This window comes from Pipistrellus hanaki, assembly GCF_964339955.1.
Source record: "Pipistrellus hanaki genome assembly, chromosome: 17".
NCBI lineage: Eukaryota > Metazoa > Chordata > Mammalia > Chiroptera > Vespertilionidae > Pipistrellus > Pipistrellus hanaki.
Window position 1 is genome coordinate 15,685,583 of NC_140519.1, and position 23,389 is coordinate 15,708,971.

Below are 23,389 nucleotides of genomic sequence, written 5' to 3' on the forward strand. Positions count from 1 at the left end.
GGGTGAGGATGGCATTGAGAAGTTCAGGGGGTATTTGCTGTCCACAGAAACTTTACAGAGGTAAAGGAGGATTGGTGGTGGAAGGAAGTCCTTAATGGGACTGCAATGGCTGAAATCCCAAACAGAAGTGAATCAGTCTAGAAAAGGAGTAACTTCCACATTAGGAAAGATGAATGGAGAGTAATGCAGATGAGTTTGAAGTGGAGGAGGAGGCAATACATTGAGGGAACTCCTGCCTTGATTTCACTGCTCTAACTCTTCAATGGTTCCCAGTCATTTCTAAAAGCCAAGTTCTTGCACTAGCCTACATGCTCCATCAGACCTTACTGCCTGCCTTCCTTGCTTCGTGCTCTTTCTTCAACATGACAGTGGGTATGCAAAGGTGACATATGTGTTTCCAATCAGGACCTTTGCAGGGGCAGCCCCTCTGGTTGGACTGTCACCTTTAAGTCTGGACTCAGATCTCACCTTCTGAATGAGCCCATCCTGATCACTCTAGTCCATGTTGGAAAGCTCTCACTATGGACCTGCAGTCTTTCTAACACGCTGAGCCTCCTCCACCACACACACCCCAGAACACTTAGACTGTTTTCCAACTGTATAATTTACCCATATATTAGGTTTATGTTGGCCTCCCCCCACCCCCAACAAAATGTAAGTTTGTGGTGGCAGAGACTTTGTCGTGTTTCATTCATTTGTATCCCCAACACCTGAAATAGTACCTGGCACTCAGATATTTACTAGGTGAAATAATGAATACATGAATGAATGAGTGAATGAAGGCTCCTACTTTTTTCCTTTGTCTCAAAATGAGAGTAGTTATAGGCTGGTGAGCTTGAAGTGGTAGAGATGATTGAAATAAATGCCATGAGACTGGAGAAGTACAGGCTGCTTGGGAACATAAAGGGGGATGGCAGTAGAGTCAAAGATCCAAACAAAGATGGAAGTAATGAGTGGACCCTTTATGGCAGAGCGAATTTTCTTTATAAGGCTTAGCTGCCCAGAAAAGACACTTGTCTTGATCCAAGATTGAGGGTTTTCCAGGTAGGACACAAAGAGAAAAGAATTAAGATGACCAGTAAAAGAATAGTTTAAAATCATTATTTTGCCCTGACTGGTGTGGCTCGGTTTGTTAAGCATTGCCCAATGCAATGAAAGGTCACTAGTACTGAGTCAGGGCACAATTCCTGGTCGGGGTATGTGCTTGGGGCAACAGATCAATGTTTCTCTCTCTCCTATCTTCCCCTCTTTCTTAAAAGATTAGTAAAAACATATATTTAGAAAGTAATAACCATTTGTGAATCCAGGAGAAGTAGAAAGAATAAAAAGGTAGGGACAATAAGTTGTGAGAAGATTAAGGATATCAGGGGTCCTGCATCTTTTGATGAGGTTGGAGAACAGGTACAATGGAAACAAAGCAATGAAAATTCTGGAAAGAGGATGTTCCTTCCTTAATCTCAAAACCAGTGAGGGTTCTGTAGTTGGTTCTCCATTCTTCCCTACCTCAGCCTTTGGCACTACTTTTAAAATTAGTTTTCACTGTCCTTTCTCCTCCTAAACTATATCCCTATGAGAACAGCGGTTCTATGTGTCCTTTCACACTTACTGTATAGTCCCAGAGGCCAGCATGGAGTCGAGCACATGTGCAATGGTCAGTAAATATTTCTTAAGTGAACACCTGATTGGTCATGGCTGTTGTGGAATGAAGACCGAGGTCCAGGATGCGGTATTGTGCTTGATGGTTGACTTAGAAGGCTAGAGTTGAGGGTTAGATAGAATGAGAAAAGGGTTAATGCATAGCCCACGATAATGTTGGGGACACAGTCAAAATACTACATTTTGACAAATCCAAGGCAGTGTGTAGGAGATGGGTCACCATGGGAACGTTGTCACAAATCTCAGAGAAGGGAGGGTTTTATGGGTGAGCAGGAAAGCAATGGTTTGGAAGCAGCAGCAGTGAGGACATGTTATCAGGTCTTTGTGGTATCTGGGAGAATGAGCAGCCTCAACTTGGAAAAGATGTGCAGGAAAAGCATGGTCGTAACTGGAGGCAGAGGGAGAGTTTGATGCAAAGACTGAAGAAGCTGCGGAGCATCTTGTTTTCCATGGATTGATTCTCTGATCTACACAGAGGGAAGGATCAGGTGAGCTAGGGGATTGGATCAAGACAGGGAAGCTTGGAGCAGCAAGGGGATGAACATTCTTTTTACATCCTTTAACCTTTCTTTTCTTTCTTTCTCTTTCTTCTCTACTATCTTCCCTCTCCCCTCCCTTTCTTCTTTCCTTCCTTCCTTGAGTAAAGATGCAAAAATTATTGCATGCTGGAGTGGCTGTGAACAGGACTTGGGGTTTATACAAGAAAGAAGAGGCTATTGAAAGCATTCTCTATGCATTTAATGCCAAGATGACCTTTGCCTCTGCAATAGCCACTCTTTATTTCCTTCTTCATGATGGCTTAAAAATTAACACCCTGACTGTTCTGGGGGTCTTAAGGAAAAAAAGTAGAACCATTCTGACATTGGTAATAACAATCTCTATGTCTGACCTGCAAGGTAACCTAGCATTTTATTTTATTTTATTTTATTTATTTTTACATATTTTATTGATTTTTTTTGCCCCCCTCCCTCCCACACATCCCCTCCCTCCCCAGAGTTTTATGTCCATTGGTTGTACTTATATGCATGTATACAAGTCCTTCGGTTGATCTATTATCTCCCCCAGATCCTCCTCCCCTCCCCGCTGTAATTTGACAATCTGCTTGTTGCTTTACTGTCTCTATATCTATCTTTTGGTTCATCAGTTTATAATGATCTTTATTATCCACAAATGAGTGGGGTCATGTGGTGTTTCTCTTTCATTGATTGGCTTATTTCACTCAGCCATGATGTTCTCCAATTCCATCCAGGTTGCTGCAAATGATGAGAATTCCTTCTTTTTTATGGCAGCATAGTATTCCATTGTGTAGATGTACCATGGTTTTTTGATCCAATCATATGCTGACGGGCACCTAGGCTGTTTCCAAATTCTGGCTATTGTAGATTGTGCTGCTATGAACATAGGGGTGCATATATCCTTTCTGATTGGTGTTTTTAGTTTCTTGGGATATATTCCTAGGAGTGGGATTACTGGGTCAAATGGGAGTTCCATTTTCAGTTTTTTGAGGAAACTCCACACTGTTCTCCACAGTGGTTGCACCAGTCTGCATTCCCACCAGCAGTGCACGAGGGTTCCTTTTTCTCCGCAACCTCGCCAACACTTGTCATTTGTTGATTTGTTGATGTTGGCCATTCTGACAGGTGTGAGATGGTACCGCATTGTTGTTTTGATTTGCATCTCTCGGATAATTAGTGACTTTGAGCATGTTTTCATGTGCCTTTTGGCCTTCCTTCTGTCTTCTTTTGAAAATATTCTATTTAGGTCCATTGCCCATTTCTTAATTGGATCATTCATCTTCCTTTTATTTAGTTGTGTCAGCTGTCCATAGATGTTGGAGATTAAACCTTTATCAGTGGTGTTATTTGCAAATATGTTCTCCCACACCGTGGGCTTTCTTGTTGTTTTGTTGATGGTTTCTTTTGCTGTAAAAAAGCTTTTTATTTTGATGTAGTCCCATTTGTTTATTTTCTCTTTAGCTTCCATTGCCTTAGGGGCAGTATCAGTGAAGAAGTTATTTTGGCATACGTCTGAGATTTTGCTGCCTGTGGATGCTTCTAGTATTTTTATGGTTTCCCGTCTGATGTTTAAGTCCTGTATCCATTTTGAGTTTATTTTTGTGTATGGTGTAAGTTGGTGATCTAGTTTCATTCTTTTGCATGTGTCTGCCCAATTTTCCCAACACCATTTATTGAAGAAACTGTCTTGACTCCATTGTATATTCGTGCCTCCTTTGTCAAATATTAATTGAGCATATTGATTTGGGTTGATATCTGGGTTCTCTATTCTATTCCATTGATCTATATGTCTGTTCTTGTGTCAGTACCCGGCTGTTTTGAGAACAGTTAACCTAGCATTTTAAAAGGTTAAAGAGACAGGAGGCTCACTCCTCCGGAAAAATGACCAGTTATCCTGGTGTGAGGAACTGGAGGAGAGGAATTGGTTTTCCAAGGCACGTGGCTGAATTAAAAATTGCAAGGTCGTTTATTGGGTTTTTAAAATATAGTGATGTTCTGGTCATTTACTATTTACCAATGAAAAGCAATATTTTAATGATTTAAATATTAGGAACAATTGGGGTTGAAAATAATGTGTTTTTAAGGGATTGCAAAATGTCTTGCCTGCTGTATCTGCCATTTTCGTAAAGCCTAAATGTGTTATTAATTTGTTAAAGAAAATGCCAGCCAATGGTATTACTCATAGAAAGTTGACTTCTGGTGGTATTGGAGCCTGAAAATAGAAACAGAAATGCTTCTAGAGGGGGGAAAGTCACTGTGTGTGGCAAATATGTTTTTATTTTAAGTTTAAAAAAATGTTTGTGAAGAGATATAACTTTTTGGGTCTGATTCCTCCATTCAGTAATTACATATTGAGCACCTATCATATGCCGGGTAATGTTCTAGACAGTGGAATACAGCAGTGAAAAGTAGACAAGATCCCTGTCCTCAGGGAGCTTCCAATCTTGAGAGAGAGAGAGAGAGAGAGAGAGAGAGAGAGAGAGAGAGAGAGAGAGAGAGAGAGAGAGGAGAGAGAGAGAGGGAGAATAGGAAAGTGATAGTGTAGGAACATAATGAAAAGTGCTATGAAGAAAACAAAAACAGATCAAAGAATATAGTGACGAACAGGGGGAGGTCTCATAGGGAACACTAAACCCAGGGGAAGGCGGAAGCTTCCAGCTCTTTGTGTTCGTGTACTCTGCCGAGGGTTTGGGATTTTTCCTGGGGATCATGTGAGCTCAGTGGAGAGACTGCAGGCTGGAGAATGACCATGAAGTTTCCATTGGAGGAAGATCACTGTAGTGACAGTAGTGGGAGACAATGGGTGATGGGTGGGATGCAGGGACGGCAGTTAGGGGGCAGTTGCGGTTGTCCAGGTGAGACATACTGAGAACCTGAACTGGGAAGGGAGAGGGGGAGGGAGGATGCAGGAAGCTCAATGGGCAATTTCTGGATTTGGGATGGGTGACTTGAGAGTCATGAAATAGAAGGGGGAACATGAGATGGTTTTGAGGTTTCTAGTCTCTAAGCTGTCAAGAGATTGTACTAGTATGTTTTGATGAGAAGAATCAGGCTGGCAGAAATACTTTCTCATTTAATCACTTGGATGTGTTACTTCATTTCTACCCCCAGATGTAAATGGGGGGGGGGGGGCGGGGAGAGAATCTTGCTTTTAAGCATTTTGCTGATTAGAAGGTCTATTGAATGTAATTAAAAATATCAAAGGAATGTCAAATTTTGGACAAAGATAGTGGTTATCTGGGTGTCTGAGAAAGTAAACATATTACAGAAACACTGTATTATGCACTTTATGTTGATTATTTCATTTAGTCCTCATAACACTTCTACTGTAAGCATTACTGCCATCATTTTACATGAGAACATATCAATTCTGAGAGGGTTCAAGTCACTTGACTAAAACCACAAAGAAGAGATGGAACTTGAACCGGAGCTGAAATTAAATTCTGATTCCAGAATCTGTGTTTAATTACCACACACTGCAGCCTTTCAAATCTCTCTTGTCATGTGCACACACATAGACTTGTGTTTAATTCAGAGCCTCATAGAACTTCTCATACCCTGTGTAATAACCCTGATATCTTCTATTTTATTATTCTATTGGAAACAAAACATTGCTGGGTGTAACCTATGAAGCTGAGTTTACAATCTTTTTTTATGGGTCCCGGCTCACAATTTGGAAAACACAGGGCTAGAGCTAGAAAAGAATAAAAAGAGGTTTCTGTGGTTTCCATCATCAGATGGCATTTGTGTAATTCTTTTGGTAATAGTGTTATTTTAAAAAGTTTTTCTTTAACTGTGATTGTGCAGGGACTCTGGGATAAGTCTGCTTTGCCCTTGGTTTCTATTCAGGCTTAGAAAATGGGAGTGGAAAAGGTTGTAGTCACAAGTGACCTTGGCAAGTAGTAGTCCTTGGGTCCCGGTGTTCTCTCACTAATCCCTCCCTCCTCTAAATGGCAATATTTAACTAACCCTCCCAAGGCTGTTGTGTGCCCCTCCCTGTGTGTGACAGCAGAACTTGTCTTTGCACCTGTAGCACCTAGTCGATGCCTGGAGCAAAGTAGTGGCTCAACAGGTGCCTGAGGACAGAGGGACATCAGTGGGTCAGCCAGCCATTTCTTCAGTGTGGACCCCGTCTGGGCCAAGGGTCTAGTCTGGCAGCTAGAAGGAGAGTAGCCAGTCCAGATCTACTCTGTTGCCGCTTGGTTGGGACTGCTGACCTTCCAAGGAGAGGGGTAGTCATAGATTTCGAGATTCTAGTTCAGTGCCACCACTGTTCTCCCGAGCACAAGCTAGAAAATTTTGAGAGGCATAAATGTACTGATGTGATGTCATGAACAATATATAAAACTTTGAATGCATGGAACCTTGAGAAGGATTTTAATTAAGACTACAGTGAATAAATAATAGAACCTCTGAAGAGAGGAATTATTATTGAAGAAGAAAAGAAATATATCTGGTGACAATTTACCCAAAGAACCAAAGAATATACATCTTAGCCAGGCAGAGACTAGAGAGAGTTTGAGGGAAACTGTATATACACATTACATTATATATTATATAAAATATGTATATAATATATATTATACATGTCTGTGTGTACTTAAAAATGTGTATATATATATATATATATATATATATATATATATATATATATATACACATACACAGATAAATAGTCCTTATGTATAGTGAAAGAAGCTGAAAACTATCATTTAAGGTCTGTTCTTAGGAAAAATGGATTTGTGTTTCTTTTCAGAAGGAATGTGAGAGCACATTTGATAGAAGAATTTAGTATATTTCTGAGACATAATGAACTAAATGTATGTGATTTTTGGAAACAGAATTCTGCTTGAATGCTCCCTTTGAAAAAACAACAACAACACACACACACACACACACACACACACACACACAGCTTTTTACTGGAACGCTGAAGTTGAGCACCTAAAATTGAAGGCAAAGCAACACCCACCTCAGCCAAGAAAAAACAGGCTCAGCTTGCAACTTAAGAAACTTAAGATAGTTATAGGAATGCGTTTTCACTAAGAAATATTGCTAAATCGGTGCAGGCAAACGAGGACCTGTCCTATTTCTGCTCACCGGAGAGCAGATTAGACAGTGTTTCATGGTAATCCAGTCCCAGGTGTGTGTTCCCGCTGAGCAGAGACAATGGGCCAGGTGACCTTCTGGTCCTGCCCAGCCCTGCATCCCACCTCACATCTCCCCTTTCAGCATCGCTCCACACAGTAGCCAGGACTCCTGGTGCTCCTCAAGCTCTGCCACGGAAAAACCCATCACAGCATGCTGGCAGGTATTTTAGAAGATTGTGACTCTGTTTTCTAAGAGCCCGGTTAAACTTAAAACTACTTAATCAGTTCCTATGGGTCAGTGGTCGGCAAACACATTAGTCAACAGAGCCAGATATCAACAGTACAACAATTGAAATTTCTTTTGAGAGCCAAATGTTTTTAGACTTAAACTTCTTCTAATGCCACTTCTTCAAAATAGACTCACGTAGGCCTTGGTATTTTGTGGAAGAGCCACACTCAAGGGGCCAAAGAGCCACATGTGGCTCGTGAGCCGCAATTTGCCAACCACTGCTATAGGTTTTTAATATGGTTTTACTCTCTATTATGTTGGCTTGATTTCTACAGGTTAGAAAGGTCTCTATGGCCAACCTACAGTTCACACTATACCCCTGCTTGATACATATTTTGTATTTTGCTCTGATCGTGTACATTTCTTGTTTTTTTTCAGCAATTGGGAGCAGCAGCTTCAGCCCAAGACCAACCCACCAGTTCTCCCCACCACAGATCTATCCTTCCAAGTAAGATGTATTTTCTCTCCATAAGGAGCTTTTTCTGAGTAGACTTTGACCTTATTTCCAGTCATGTCTTGTGCCCACGTTACATCTTAATGTAAACTCAAGTGCGTTTCCTAGAGACGTTAATGTATTTACGCACATTGGTTTTGGGCCACCCTTGGTGGAGACGGTGGTCTCTCGGCACTTTGTATCTTACATTTGAACTTGTACTTGCAGAGATAGTCTAACTGAAATTTGTGAAATGCTTGTGAATCGGTTTTCCTTGCATGTTTCCATCTAATGCATGGGCTTTCATTTTCTGTCATTTCTGACAAATAGCAGAGCATACCCACATATTCTCCCTACCCCTTCCTCACAAACTATGGCTGCATATGGGCAAACACAGTTCACCACAGGAATGCAGCAGGCCACAGCCTACGCCACCTACCCACAGCCCGGACAGCCCTACGGGATTTCCTCATATGGTGAGTAAGTCCGGTTTTCAATTTAGGGGTACCATTATGGGATGGGCATACCTGTGTGGCACGGGAAGACTGGCATCTGGGGCCACGTTAGAAAGTGCTGTCACCTTTTGTGTCTCCCTTCCTAATGTGATTGCTTCAAATGAACCTTGGGAGGCCTGGTGGCCACTTATATTGAGGTCAGAGGTGGCAACTGGATGGCATGGGTCATAGGCCCTCTTGGTCTCATTTCCTTCTATTTATATCCCCCTCTTCATTTGCCATTTGAGCGCTCGGCTTTGGAATCCAAAGTATGTGGGCGCATATTTGCGATAAAACGTCTGTGAATGAAGTCTTTTGGGGTAAAGATTCATTTCCTATTTATCAGATGCCTGGCTACGATTAGGGAAGTACAAGCGGAATTCAACCATCCCTCGATCTGAACTCCGGGGTGGCAGTGTGATCGCATTTCAGCGTTATCCGCTGTTAGGAAAAGTGAGCTACACTGCTCTGCGCGGGCTGCGCTTCAAAGAGGCAAATCAGGAAGCGGTTCAAGCTCACCTCCGTTTATTCCTCCTCACCTGCAGATGATCAGAATCTCCATGTAATTTAGCTCAGTTGTTACAGGGTCGAGACCTGTCCTTTAAAAATAAGTCAGGCAAAACCTCAAACTTTACTTTTATAGAATCTAAGGATTTCAAAATACCCTTGCTTCAAATTGCAACCCATTTGAATAGAAATGTATGAATTATTGGCATTTTATGAAGAAATACATAAAACCTATCAAGAAAAAGTATGTTAATTTTGGAGGAAAGAACTGGTAGAATAAATAATTCTGTGCTTATTGCAAAGGGTTATATTTTGTGATCAATAGTCTAATTATGTTTTTGCTGCTAAAAATATTGTAATATTTTTCCTGCGGTATATTGAAAGAAATGTTTTTAAGCATTTCATTAATAATTAGAAAGTAGCCGAAACCGGTTTGGCTCAGTGGTAGAGCGTCGGTCTGCTGACTGAAGGGTCCCGGGTTCGATTCCGGTCAAGGGCATGTACATTGGTTGCGGGCACATCTCCAGTAGGGGGTGTGCAAGAGGCAGCTGGTCGATGTTTCTCTCTCATCGATGTTTCTAGCTCTCTATCCCTCTCTCCTCCTCTCTGTAAAAAATCAATAAAATATATATTTTTTAAAAATAAAATAATTAGAAAGTAAATTACTTTATTTCTTTCATTTTCTGTCTTTACCCCAAACCAAGGCAACCACATATAAATTTCTTATAAAATATCTAGAAATTGAAATCTAAATTATCTATATATAACTTTACCCTTTACAGTTTTATTTCAAAACTATCAGCACTGACTGTGATCTAGTTAAATGTTTTTAAACTAGACTTTAAAAACAGCCATACAATGGACTTCCTAGAATTGTCCTTCATTTCCATAACTTTGACTCAAGGATTCTCAAAATAATATTAGCTATAAATCAAATTGATCTATAATTCACTTTTTAACCATTCTTTTGCTAAAAGGATCTATGAATGTGGAGCTTTAGTTCTATAATGTGAGTTACGGATTCCCCAGTGTATATTCTCTGATTTTATTGTGAGCTGATGATTTGATGTCTCAGTGTCTCCAGTATAGGCCATGCTAGCGCTCTGTAGACCTGCCAGCGCTGTTGTGGGAAGGTACCATTCCTGGCACTGCTTGGGCTGCCTCTCACAATCTCTCTCCCATTTGTTCAGTCATGGTGGAGTCCATTGCCAACATCTGGGCTGTGGCGTAGGGACTCCTCCAGTTCTAAACCATTAGCAAATGTCCTTATTGTCTGAAACTTGTTCCTGGTGGATGAGATGAGCAGAGTTTCTGAGATTAGAATCAGAACTAGTAGAGTAAGGATGGGAAGTTTAATACAACAGGTTGGGTTGGGGAGGAGGTCAGAGCAAGGCTCCTTATAAAGGGCTTCGATCCCTGGGCCTTCCATGCTTATAAATCTTCTGGGAAGGATTCTCAGTCCTTAGAAGTTTCCTGGTCACCTCTTTCTTCTCTTTTGGGCCTTGACTATAAAGTCCCCCAGTGCTTCTGACCAGGCATTTTATTTTGTTCTTGGGTCAGTGCATCAAGAAATATCGCAGCCTTTTCACCATTGCGTGAGCAAATAGTTCGGGTTTTTAACTGCTGATAACCAAGGTTCCAATGGTCTTAAACGATTTTCTCCAAGGATTTGTGCCCCCTGACTTTTTATTGAGACCCTGTAAGAAAAGATAGGCAAATCTTTTCATAGTTAGAACAATATATCGGTGGGGAAGAAGAGCTCATACTAGTCTTCACTAGACCTGTGTGGAGTTTATAAATGAGATGGATTTGCCAGTTTGTGGGTAGAAGCTACAGCTTTGTGGGTGTAGCTATGGGCCTTTTCTACCTCTTCCTGCTTTTCCTGACCTGTTTGTAACCCAGATTCCCATCACTCCAGGCTAACAGCAGAGGTGGCACAGGTAGAGACTGGAAACAGGTCATTATAGCCTCAATGGAGAGAGGAGGGGGGTCGATCCCTATTGTGACAATATGGGAAGAGCAGGCTGATCTAGAGCCATCACACCCTCTGCCCCAGGGATTGTTTTTCCAGGGGCCATTTATACGGATGGGTTATTCATGGGTTATTCGTTGGTTGGGATTACCTATACTGAGAAAATCACATTTTTTAAAACGTTAAGGGTAAGATTTAAATGCCATGGCCTTTATGAGGTTACTTAGTGAGACTGCAGGAATTAGAGGAGGCTCTCTCAGCCAAGAGTCAGATTCTTCTACTGCCTCAGGAAAATTACCTACTTCATTCTACTGATGCAATTCCCCTAAAATGGAAATAAACAGTGAGACTACTGTGTATTCTAGATCCCAGAGATACCATTTATCTGAAGTGCAAAGTGAAATTATTCAAAAATGTGAATTCCCTTGGCAGAAATGTTCCTCCCCTCCCTCTGTGGGAATGGAGGACAACTGGAAACTTTCGTGACTGTCTTTCATTAGGATCCTGGGCTGAGCCTGAACAGCAATCCTACCAGACCCCAGTCCTGAAACTAGATTGGCAAACTGGTGGTTTAGGAAGTAGGAGGCCACCGTACATTATTTCTATTACAATACAATAAAAAGAAGGTGTACTGTAGGCTGCACTTGAACCAATTCTGTTTGAATTGTAATAAGTACTTACCATGCCAGGTAGGTACTCAATTTATCGGGGTGATCACTTCATAAATTATGTAAATGTCTATTCCCTGCATTGTATACCTAAAATTAATATAATATTATAAAACTATAATTGAAAAATTTAAAAATATTTAAAGATATTTTTGAAGTATACAAGTTAATAAAAATTAAGTCAGTTGATTGGCAACCTTAAAAATATTACTTGAATAAATACTTAAAACTACAAGGGATAAAAATGGGAACTACTGGGTAACTTCATTTGTTTATAAGTCACTCTGCTGTTCTACCGGATTTAGTTCTTAATATCCTGCTTTTTGTGTGCTTATTTCCTGCTAGGATCCGAATATTGGGAAGTTTTTCCCTTGTGTGGCTTATTCTGTGCCCAAAATCGCCTCCTCTGACTTCAAAATAAGTGTGTACTAAAACATCCTTGTGTTAAAAAAAAAAAAAAATGCTATGAAGCTAGAGAATCTAATTAATTTTTAGAGGGGAGAAAAAAGGATTTTGATTCTGTCCTTAACACAGCAACTTTTGAAATACTTTAAAGTTTAGTTATGACCATTCTTGACTATAGAGGAGAAAGATAATCTTAAACTCTTATAAAACAATAAAACAAACAAGTATTAAAGTGCTGTCACTGGAGTTCAATTTTATAGAAAATGGAATTCAGAAAAACCCTAAAAAGAACAATGTGAGTAGGCATTCAGATCTGCAATAATCCAGTTTTTTAAATTGAAGGTATAGTCTAGGTTATTTCATGCTAAGTATATATATATATATATATATATATATATATATATATATATACACACACACTTGATTATTGAGATAATATTGGGAAGCATTTGAGATAAATGGTTGTGGGAGTGTTTTTGCATATTTACCAGTTTTTGGAAATGAACAGATAGATAAGCTATCACTAACTGATTTAGGTGCATTGTGGGCAGGCATCAAGACTGAAGGTGGATTGTCACAGTCTCAGTCACCTGGACAGACAGGCTTTCTCAGCTATGGCACCAGCTTCGGCACCCCTCAACCTGGCCAGGCACCATACAGCTACCAGATGCAAGGTCTGTATACACGCTGACATCGCTCAGCCCTGTGTGAACCCCGTAGGCCGGGAGGTACTTACTAAAGTAGAATCTGAAGGTTCACGGAAGGAGTGGGTGATGGTGGAAAGGGGATTGCGCTCAGAGGCTAGATAACCTGATTCTTCTTTTGCTCTTCACTTACCTATTCTCCAGGCCTAAATTTGCACATTTATAACATCAAGGGGTTAGATGGAATGACCTCCCAGCTTCTTTTCAAAAAGCTGCAGAATTCTTTGTGAACTCGAAGTTTTCTGCCCTTGCTTCTTGTGATATATGCTAAAAACTCTGGCTCTTGCTGTGGCCATCAACCCTTCTAACAGGGATTAGTTTTCACCCTGGCTGGTGGGGCGTAAGACATTGGAGCATTGTTCCTTACACCAAAAGGTAGCAGTTTGAGTCCTGGTAAGGACACATACTCAGGTTGTGAGTTCGATCCTCCGTCTAGGCACTTGCAAAAGGCAACCAATGGATGTTTCTCTCTCACATCAGTGTTTCTCTCTCTCCCTTCTCCCTAAAATCAACTTTAAAAAAAGTAAAAGAACTACATTTTCTTTATTTTTATTACCACAGAGTATGTGATATGTGTTGACTAAAATGATCTACCAAAGTCCAAGAGAAATGGATAGCCACTAGTGCATCTTCAAGAGAGGGTTCCAAGGACCAGTACCTGGGTTCTGGTTTTGAAACTGGAGACCAAACTAGCATTTACCAGTCCAAAATAAGCTTACAGAAATTTCCAAGTATGGGTGTAGACGTTTTTTCAATTGGTAGCTAGTCAATCTTATGTTGATTAAATCAAATCTTAATTTTTTTAGGAATTGGGACTTGTACTCTCTGTGTCTTTTCTTTTTTCATTTCATTATGTGAGTGATATTTGACTATTGTAATTTTCTGAATTGTCAGTCTAGGAAGGATTAGGGTGAAAACTCGTCCTGCACCCCTCAGAGTTTGAGAAATCTTACACTTGGGAGTCATTTTTATCTTTCTGTCCTCAAGCATATCCAGCAGAAACAGTTCTAAGAGGACTAACCAGCCATCAAGTATAATCATAGTGTTAGAAGAGAGAATAGCAGTGAAGGAGGAAAAAAAGTTAATTTGGAGGAAAAAACAAACTACAAAAAGAAAGAAAGAAAGGAAGGAAGGAAGGAAGGAAGGAAGGAAGGAAGGAAGGAAGGAAGGAAGGAAGGGAAAAAAGAACATTTATTTGTAGCATTGAGTAGAGGATTGCCTTTCTACCCAGACGCTTCATTGCATCTGGGCTTATTGGATATTGCATTAAAACTTATTTGTGGTTTTGTGTGCCCCTTTGTTGAGTAGCCTTTCTGGAGGGATTTTAGAACTCATTTTTTTGTGTGTGTGACTGAGTTAATATTTCATATGGGTATTTCTATAATGACACTTCACTCAATTTTAGATTATTGGACATAACATTATGTCCACAGATCAAGCCATGTAATATGCTATTAACTTGAAATTTAACTGCCCAGTGTGATGGTGTATAATTATAGATTCCTTCTGGACAAATTTGGGTGAATAATTAGATTCTGTTTAATATCTATTTCTTAATTATTAAATATATGATTAAAAAAATCCACCATTATTAAATGATTTTGTGTGCCCTGTTGTGGGAGTTTATCAAGGTAAGAGTGTCTTTTCAATACACCTTGTTTTAAATATAAAAATTTCTATCATTTCTAAGATTATTTTTATAAAAATTTCCAAACTCTGATGTTTTTAATTACTAACAGTGATTTTTTTACTGATCTCGATCTCATCATGTACCATTACTAAAGCTCATGAAGTAAAACCTGAGACTGGGAAATGGCATTCACCTTTGCTGCAAGATTTCTGGAAATTCCTATTTCTGTTATATCTCTTTTGTACATTTAGTGAAAGATCAGAAACTTAGGATTAACTGAGAAAGACAAAATGTTCTTTATAGAGAGCTGTAGAGTTCACCCCAAGGAAGAGAATCTTTATTCTTTTTTGACATCTTCCTGCTCCCAGAGTCAGCCTCCATGTTTCTGGAAGAAGTTTTTGAATGGTGTGTGGAGGTCTTCACACACCATTGACAAACCTTATGGAAATGAGTTAGCGGAATGGATGAGTGTGGATGGACAAAGGATGCCTGAGGCCCCGGGGTCAGCTGTACAGATGGTGTAGAGTGTTTTCAATGCTGCTGGCCAATCAGAGGGCATTGACAGTGAGAATGAAGCAGAGGGGGAGCATGGTGATGGTGGTGTGTATGTGTGTGTGTGTGTGTGTGTGTGTGTGTGTGTGTGTGTGTACACGCGCGCATGCGCACACGTGCGCGCGTATTTCTACCCATATATACTTGTACTAAGGGCAGGAAAACCACTTAGGAGAAACTGCTTTAGTCTTTGATTTTTTGAGGAGCTTCACAGAATATCTGCCCAGATTGTCACAAGCAAGTCTTATTTTCCTTTCATGTAAAGAGACATCTGAGTTGACATCAAGCTTTAGTTATAATTTTTTAGAACTACACATTCCGGACTTCTTGCTGGTATCAGCACCCATTTAGCCCCACAGCACAGACTTACACTTCCGTCCACCACAGAGGTTCAGTCATGTGAAGAAATTAAATTTATTTAGCAGTCTGAGGTAAAGAAATGCAAAAGATTTCTCACACACAGAACACCCATACACAATTAAAATTAAGTCACTTAACTGACTTTAATTTAATTTTTAAATTAAAATATATTAAAATATATGAAGGATTAATCTTCAGCTTTGAAGCAAGCCCAGTTTTCCCTAATAACTTAGTTCTGTTGATTCCAGACATTTGCAGGTAGAGACCTTTTCTACTCATATTTCATCTCTGCTATCTAGTTGCGTGTCTGAAATTTACAAATGTTGTTGGAAGTGGAGAGGCCTCTGACACAATGACAGAAATTCAGATTCATAAGAACTCTAGTTCTCTTGGTTTGGAGAAATGAATTTGGACATTAGCATAACAAAAATCCCGATTAGTTCATTATTGTGCGTTATTCAAGTCAGTCTTCCCGTGTGCCCATACTGGTAGGTGGAGTGGGGCTGATCGGTGCCCTCCCAGAATCCTGGAATCGGGTGGCGGTGAGAAAGCCTGTTGAGTGTTTTATTGCCCAGAGTAGTAGGGATGGTGTGGGACATTCCTGTCTTCTGCACCAAGAAGGGGTCAGGATCCCCCGTGGCAGATGGGAGGGGCTGCACAGATGCACAGGTCAGGGACCCAGAGGCCTTGTTTGTTTTCCTAAGGCTTTATGACTCTTGTTTAGAGAAGAAAATAACACAAATTCTAACTCCCTCTTTGTATACAGTGTTGTTCGTTCTGTTAAAGAGATTGGGGTTCACAACCAGTTAGGAGAGATAATAATTTAAAGGCAGAGATTTGCTAATGGGGCTTGGAAAAGGGCATAAGTCCGCGGCAATCTGTACCACGCTTTTCTGGGGTTCGTTATGAAGAGGCAGCGAGCTGATAAATATAATCTAATAAGGGACCCTACCCTCACTTCCTGTGGGCTGCCTCTCTATAGCTTCTCAAATAGTTAGATGAAGTGTTTCCGTTTACCAGTCATTTAGAACCTCAAGACTGCTTAGCAAAGTGCACTGTTAAGAGTTTTTCATTCACTAGAGAAATGGCATTTTTCAAAAGGGACAATACCAAACTCCAAAATAATAGGGTTTTAAGAAAATGTATATTACACTTTTTTTTCATAATCTGCTATGACAGAGGCACTTGAGATTTGCACTGTCTGGTGTAAAATAATGGTAGGCAAGAGTTACTATCGCAGCTAGCTCTGATGTCCACAATTGCTTTGCCACTCACACCTATATTTTAGTTCGTGTCTTTTCTCGCATCCTAGGATTTAGTTTTTCTTCAGTTGATTTTTTAAAAGTCATATTCCATTTCAGTTCTTTTAGCATCATCTGATATTTCTAATGACACGTGCTGAAAATTATATGGAAATCTTTTGCCATCCAGTTAGCTCTACCAATAATTGATCAGCGATTCCTACCAATATTATTGTGTATATATGTTTTTAATTTAAAATATATAAACATCAAGAAAGAGCAACATAAAGGCTTTGCAGTCTTTCCTACCGAAGTTAAAAATTTAGAATAGAGAAGCTGTAACAGGGGTGAAAAAGAAAACTTGGTCATTTAACATCCTTCTCATAAGGAGGGGGAAATTTTGGTCTTCAATAGCCCATCTGGCCTTTGAGGCTTTCCCCCAGGGAGCTGTGCGACCTTCTGCCACAGAGATCGTGCCCGTTGATGGGCACAGCCCATGGCGAGGAGGCCAGGGAGGGAGAGAAGCGGGCTTCTGGGAAAACACACCAGGGATGGATAGCATCCTGCACGCCCAGTGAGTGCTGGAAAACACTCTACAACATGGGAAGCACAGACAGGCCCCAGCAGGCCCCAGCATTTTCCTGTTGGCTAGGACTCCGGTGTTTAATGTGGTCCTTATTCCCTGTGAAGTAGACCTTTGACCTACACATTACCTTCTTATTTTTTTAAGGTTTTTTTTTGAAGTTCTAGCTAGGCAACATTCTCTGGGTTAAGTCACACACAACACTTTGACTTAGCATTTTAAATCGTGTTATAAATCAACATAGACTGGGTTCTTCTTAACTGTCAAAAAGTAGCAGGGATTTACTAGTGAAAGTTTTAAGAGGTTGGTTAATTTTTAAACTACAGTTGCTTTGCGTCTACAGAACTGGTGACCCGCACAGGGTCTTCCAAAAAGACTGTTTCTTGTTTGTTACGGTTGACGAGACCACCACCCTTTCTCTGTAGGGACCCCTGACAGTGACATGAAAACAGAATCTTTGTGATACACTCTCTCTGGGTGACTTCAGATCACTTATTTTAAAAATTATTTAGTAGCCTAAAAGAGAGCTACAATGATAGTTTCATTATAAATTTATTTACTGAATTTCTCAGATACCCTGGTCTCTACCTTTTGTGTGTCTGTGATGTTCATATAACCAAAAATGAATGGCACTTTTTATAATTGATAATTCACTTTCCATGTAATGGAATCTGAAAATCTAAGAGGTAGATTTGACGCTATAGAATGGAAAACATTGACCTGGAAGTGGAGATGATGCTAGGTGTCCTTAGACAAGGAAATCACCATTCTCTTTGCTTATAAATGTGTTATAAATGTACTATGAAAACAGGATGTTATTGCATTCTGAATTTGAAATCTTTCACATGTAAGCAACACTATTATCTTATGTTGACTAATATACCCATGGTTTGCTAATATCTGAACTAACAGAGTTAGTAATCTATACCTGTACCATAAGGTACAATATGTTCTGTTAGGAAGCCATGTAATATATGGGTGAGAACTCCTTATACCATCTCTGGGCTCCAAGGTACTCATATCTGAGATCAGTGTGACTTTTATGAACTGTCTAAAATCCATGATGCCTGATCAGTTTAAAATTTTATTTGACTTAAAACTCTGCTGGATTTTATTTCTGGAGATTCAGAAATACTTTAAATCCTTCCAGCAAATACTTAAAAGTTCTGAATTTAATTTCTTTATATAATTTAAATCAAAAGTAGGGATTATAATCTAGTTTGTTTGTTTTTTTTAGATAAGCCTTTATACACCTTCTACTTTAAAAAAAATGCAAAAAACAAAACAAAACTGTAAAGTATGCGTCCTCTAGATTAAAACTGAGAAATAAGCTCAATTATCGTCTTGTTGTTTTTCCTTTCCCTATTCTTCTTTTTATTGAACAAATAAGGAAGTTAAGAGAATTATTTTCTGTCTATTGGCCTTTATGTCACCCTTCCAAACTGCCCTATTCTCATTCTCTCTCTCTCTCTCTCTCTCTCTCTCTCTCTCTCTCTCTCTCTCTCTCACACACACACACCCACACACACACACACAGAAGACTTCTTCCTATTCCTACACCCAATTCTTTATGAAAGTCAATTCTCACTGGACTCTTCTGTCACTTAACACTAGATTGAAATTTTCAAACACCCGCAAAATAAGATATAATTATGAGGTGGACAAATACATGATAACATCATTTGAATTCCTAGAAACAGCCTTTCTATAATACATGCAGCTTCAGGCTTTGCAAATGTTATAAGCCAATTCTTTTTTAAACTTAAAAAAAAGAAGAAATTTTCAAACACCAGTTCTGTCTCCCACTTGAGCCTACATGAAACCCTTTGAAGGCCTGAGGCAGATATGGTTTACCCTTCCTTGTATGAGGCAGTGAGATCAATATAATACAGAACTCATGACCAGGATGAAAAAAAAAGACGAATGAGCATTTGTTTAGTATTGTTCCAATGAAGAGATAAATTAAATGGTATAACTTATAACTGACCTGAAGAATAGTTGGAGAAAGCTTATTGGAAATATGGGAATTGAACCAGGCCTTGAAGGAAGAGAAATGGGGACTACTGTATTTTCTGGCATATAAGACGACCCCCTAATTTTACAGTTAAAACATAAGTTTAGGCCTATATTCGCTGTATAAGACTATCCCCCACTTCCGAGGCAACACCAGTTCTTTTTTTAATAGACCACCTCTCTGACTCTGGCCAATCTGAGCAGGCTTTTTACTAGAACACAGGGTAGCTTCCGGTATAGAACATGTATAATTTGCATGCATAAAAAGCCTGCTTGGATTGGCTGAGTTAGAGAGGCGGTCTATTAAAAAAAGAACTGGTGTTGCCTCGGAAGTGGGGGGTAGTCTTACACAGCGAATATAGGCCTACACCTATGTTTTAACTGTAAAATTAGGGGGTCATCTTATACGCCGAAAATACGGTAATAGAGAGAAGCTTCAAGTTAGAGAAGCAAGAATAAGGTGAGTTTCCAGGACAGCAGTCCCCATCCTGAACTAATAGAGTGGACTGTCGATGGGGAGCCTTGGGATATAGTATGTTCAGCATATTCCTCTCCCTGTACCAGCATCCCAAGTCTCCACCCCAGGCTCCAACTCCAGACCCAGTGATGTAAACATACAGATCATTGCATTTACAATAGCTCTCCCCTCCCCCCCATCTCCTCCAATCCTTAAAAGGAGACTGTGAATCATAACATTTCCTGTGTCCCAGTGTGCTCATCTTGCTGTATTCACCAAAATCCATACTCTTAGGGTTTTAGTTAAAGAATACCATTTCCTATCCTGAACTGTTAATTCTTTCCTTAAACAAATGATCAGGAGAGTTGTTGTTTTCTGTGCACAGTTGTGTTTTTCTTTCCAGTCTAACCAGGTGTTGTCATTTCATTCATGAGCAGCTCCATGTCAACACACGTGGTGCCTATGTAGGTAATGCAAACAGATGTTTCTTTGTGTTGTCTTCATGAATGTGTGTGTGAGTGTCTGTGTGTGAGTTTACATTTTCTCTAAGGGGTGGACTCATGACACCTGCTTCCTTCGGTCTCCAACACCCTCTCTTGTAGTGATTATGGCTGTAAAGACTGCCAGTCGACTGACTTAACTTGAAAAGGGTTTTTCATAATATGATATAGTTCATCTGCCCTCAGAATGTAAACATTCTTTGTTTTAAAAGAGGGCAATGAAGTGAAAGGTAAGTCTGTCTCTTAAAGAAGTTCTAGCAAGAAAGCTTTTCCCAGTGTTTTGTTCTGGAAATTAGTATCCCCCTTCCCTGCCAAAAGAGAAGTATGGCTATGACTTTTCACAATAGTAAACTATTTAAACAGATAAGATGGATACCATTTTTTTTCCTTTTAACTAATGGGTAAGCAGGTACTCCCACAGCCATCCTGCTTGGAGCATAACTTAATTCAGGCTCTACCAAGAATAATACTGGGTATTATTGGAGCTTTACTTGAACCCATATCTACCGGACACCTTAATTGAGAAATAATGGATTCTAAGTAGGGATTTTTTTCTACTTTGGGGAAGTTTCGTGATATAATGTTACATAAAATGTAAAACACTTTATCATAAGATATTTCTGTGCACGCGCGCAATCTCTCTCCCCCTCTCCCTCCCTCTCTCTCTCTCTCTCTCTCTATCTCTCTCTCTTATTTTTTTTTTTACCTAGAAGTGACTTTTCATATAAAGTCATTTGTCTCTAAGAAGGAAAATACTTTTTTAAACTTATCCTAACCTTCTGTTTCCTTATGTACAAAATTAGAATATGAATACTTCTTACAGCATCCAGTTGTGGAGATAAAGCATGTTAAAGAAAAACACAGTCCTAGCATATAGTAAGCATTCAATGGATGTTATAGATTTTTAGTTTTATCATATTTTGTAGTCTGTGTATGTTTGTATGGGTTGTCTATAAATACCCAATTGCTTATATAACCTCTAGGGCAGTGGTTCTCAACCTTTTCTAATACCGCAACCCTTTAATACAGGTCCTCATGTTGTGGTGACCTCCAACCATAAAATTATTTTTGTTGCTACTTCATTACTATAATTTTGCTACTGTTATGAATTATGTAAATATCTGTGTTTTCTGATGGTCTTAGGCTCTACAGCAGTGGTTCTCAACTGCTAGCAGGGTCACCTAAGACCATCGGAAAATGCAGATATTTACATTACAATTCATAACAGTAGAAAATTACAGCTATAAAGTAGCAACGAAAATAATTTTATGGTTGGAGATCACCACAGCATGAGGAACTGTATTAAAGAGTCCTGGCATTAGAAAGGTTGAGAACCACTACTTTAGGGTTTCTTTTTAGACTATTTTGTTGTTGTTGTTGTTAATCCTCACCCAAGGATATTTTTTCCATTGTTTTTTAGAGAGCCGGGAGAGGGAAAGGAAGGGAGGAAAGTGGAGAGAAGGAGAGAGACAGAGAAACATTGATGTGAGAAACACATCAATTGGTTGCCTCCCTCAGTTCCCCAACCAGGGCCCAGGATCAACCTGAAACTCAGGTGCATGCCCTTGACTAGGAATTGAACTTGCCACCCTTGGATGATTGGGCCGACACTTTAAACCTTGAGCAGCATCAGCCAGGGCTCTTTTTAGACTATTTGATAGTGAAAGGACTAATTAGATATAATTAGGATTAGATAATTTGTATTAACTGGTTAATTCATTATTTAGTACAAATTAGCTTAAAATACTAATTAGTAACTTACATACGTAAATATATCTATGTATATAAAAAGCCAACAACCATAACAGCCATAATGACCAGTTGCTATGATGCCCACTGTGGTAAACCATTGGTTCCAATCAGAGTGGGGCCTGCTGGCCAACCTGGAAGCTTCTCCCTCCTGCCAGCCTGCCCCTGATCAGACACTCCCACCCCAATCAAGAGTGGGCTGCCAGCCAAATGCTCCCTCCTTCTCCACCAGCCAGCCCCTCCTCACCACGATAGATCCACAGCCTCTCCCTGCTGGCTGGCCCTCCCCTGATCACACACCCACCCCAATAGGGAGAGGGCTGGGCGATCAACCTCCTGCATCCACTCCCGCTGACTGCCTCAGCCCTGAATGCACCCATACCCCAATAGGGGGCAGGGCTGGGTGGCCAACCTCTTGTAGCCCCTCCCCCTGGCTATCCCACCCCTGATCACACCCCCACCCCAATAGGGGGCAGGGACAGCTAGCCAACCACCCATGGCCCCTCCCTCAGGCCCCTGGTCCCTGATCAGCACCCCTCACCCCATTCGAGGGCAGACCAGCTGGCCCACCACCCACAGCCCCTCCCCATGGCTGGCCCCACCCCTAGTCGTTCCCCCATTTGGGGTCGGAGCCTACTGGCCAATCGCCTTTGGCCCCTTTCCCCATCCGGCCCCGTCCCTTATCGGCCCAATTGGGGCTGGCCGGCCATCCAACATCCTGCCATCTCTTCCTCCCGATAGGCATAGCCCTGATCCATCCTGATTAGGGCTGGGCCAGCCAGACCCCACCTGTGCATGAATTTGTGCAAGTGGCCTCTAGTATATAATAAATATCACGGAGATAGATAGAAATAATTGGTTGGTTGATTGATAGACTTTGCCATCCTGGTTTAGGAGGCAAGGGGAGAAGACAGGAATGCAGGGGAGGTTTGTCTGAGGAAAGGGGTTTCTTGTCCCTGCTGAAATGCTGAGCCCATTAGAAATTAGCAGGATATGATGGGAGGGAGTGGCCTTAAGAGAACCTTGCGTTGCTTCATTAGTGTTGGAATGTGTATCTGGGTGGGCTGGGCTTGGGGTTTCTGGAAAGAAACCAAAGAAGCCCAAGAGGTAAACTGGAGCCAGACCAGGGCCTGATAGGGAAGCCTGGTAAGGAGTTGGAATTTTATCCTGAGAGCAGGAGGAACCCCTGACTGTTACTTTGTTAAGCAACGGAGTGAGAAGATGAGATATGCGCATTAGAGAAAGCATGGCACTGCCTTTGTGGAGCATGAACTGGAGGGGCCAGAAGAGGGCAGGAAGCCAGGAAAGGAGGCTGTCACAGACCACACTCCCTCCCCCTCCGCTGCTGGTGGCGTGGACCAACCGTTAGCCACTCTCTGTGTTTGCATCCTACATGAAGGCAGGCAGGCAGCCCGCAGGTCCGATTCTGCTGGCGAGGAATCTGTATTGCCTGAGGCTGGTTGGTTCTCTAGTATGAACACCTCTCCCTGAAGTTAGATCCTTTGGAAGTTGCTTTGCCTCCTGGGCTGCTGAATGCCATTAAATGCCTGCTCAGCACACTAACCGGAATG

General features: G+C 40.7%; 1 protein-coding gene across 1 annotated transcript in view; it reads left to right on the plus strand.

Annotated features, from left to right (window-relative positions):
* Positions 1–23,389, plus strand: part of EYA1 (EYA transcriptional coactivator and phosphatase 1) — a 152,149-nt gene that overhangs the window by 30,571 nt on the left and 98,189 nt on the right. Inside the window, exons 5-7 of the mRNA XM_084864941.1 lie at positions 7,929–7,998; positions 8,314–8,459; positions 12,581–12,703. Of these exons, the coding sequence (XP_084721067.1) occupies positions 7,929–7,998; positions 8,314–8,459; positions 12,581–12,703 (339 nt within the window). The remainder of the gene's footprint in view (positions 1–7,928; positions 7,999–8,313; positions 8,460–12,580; positions 12,704–23,389) is intronic.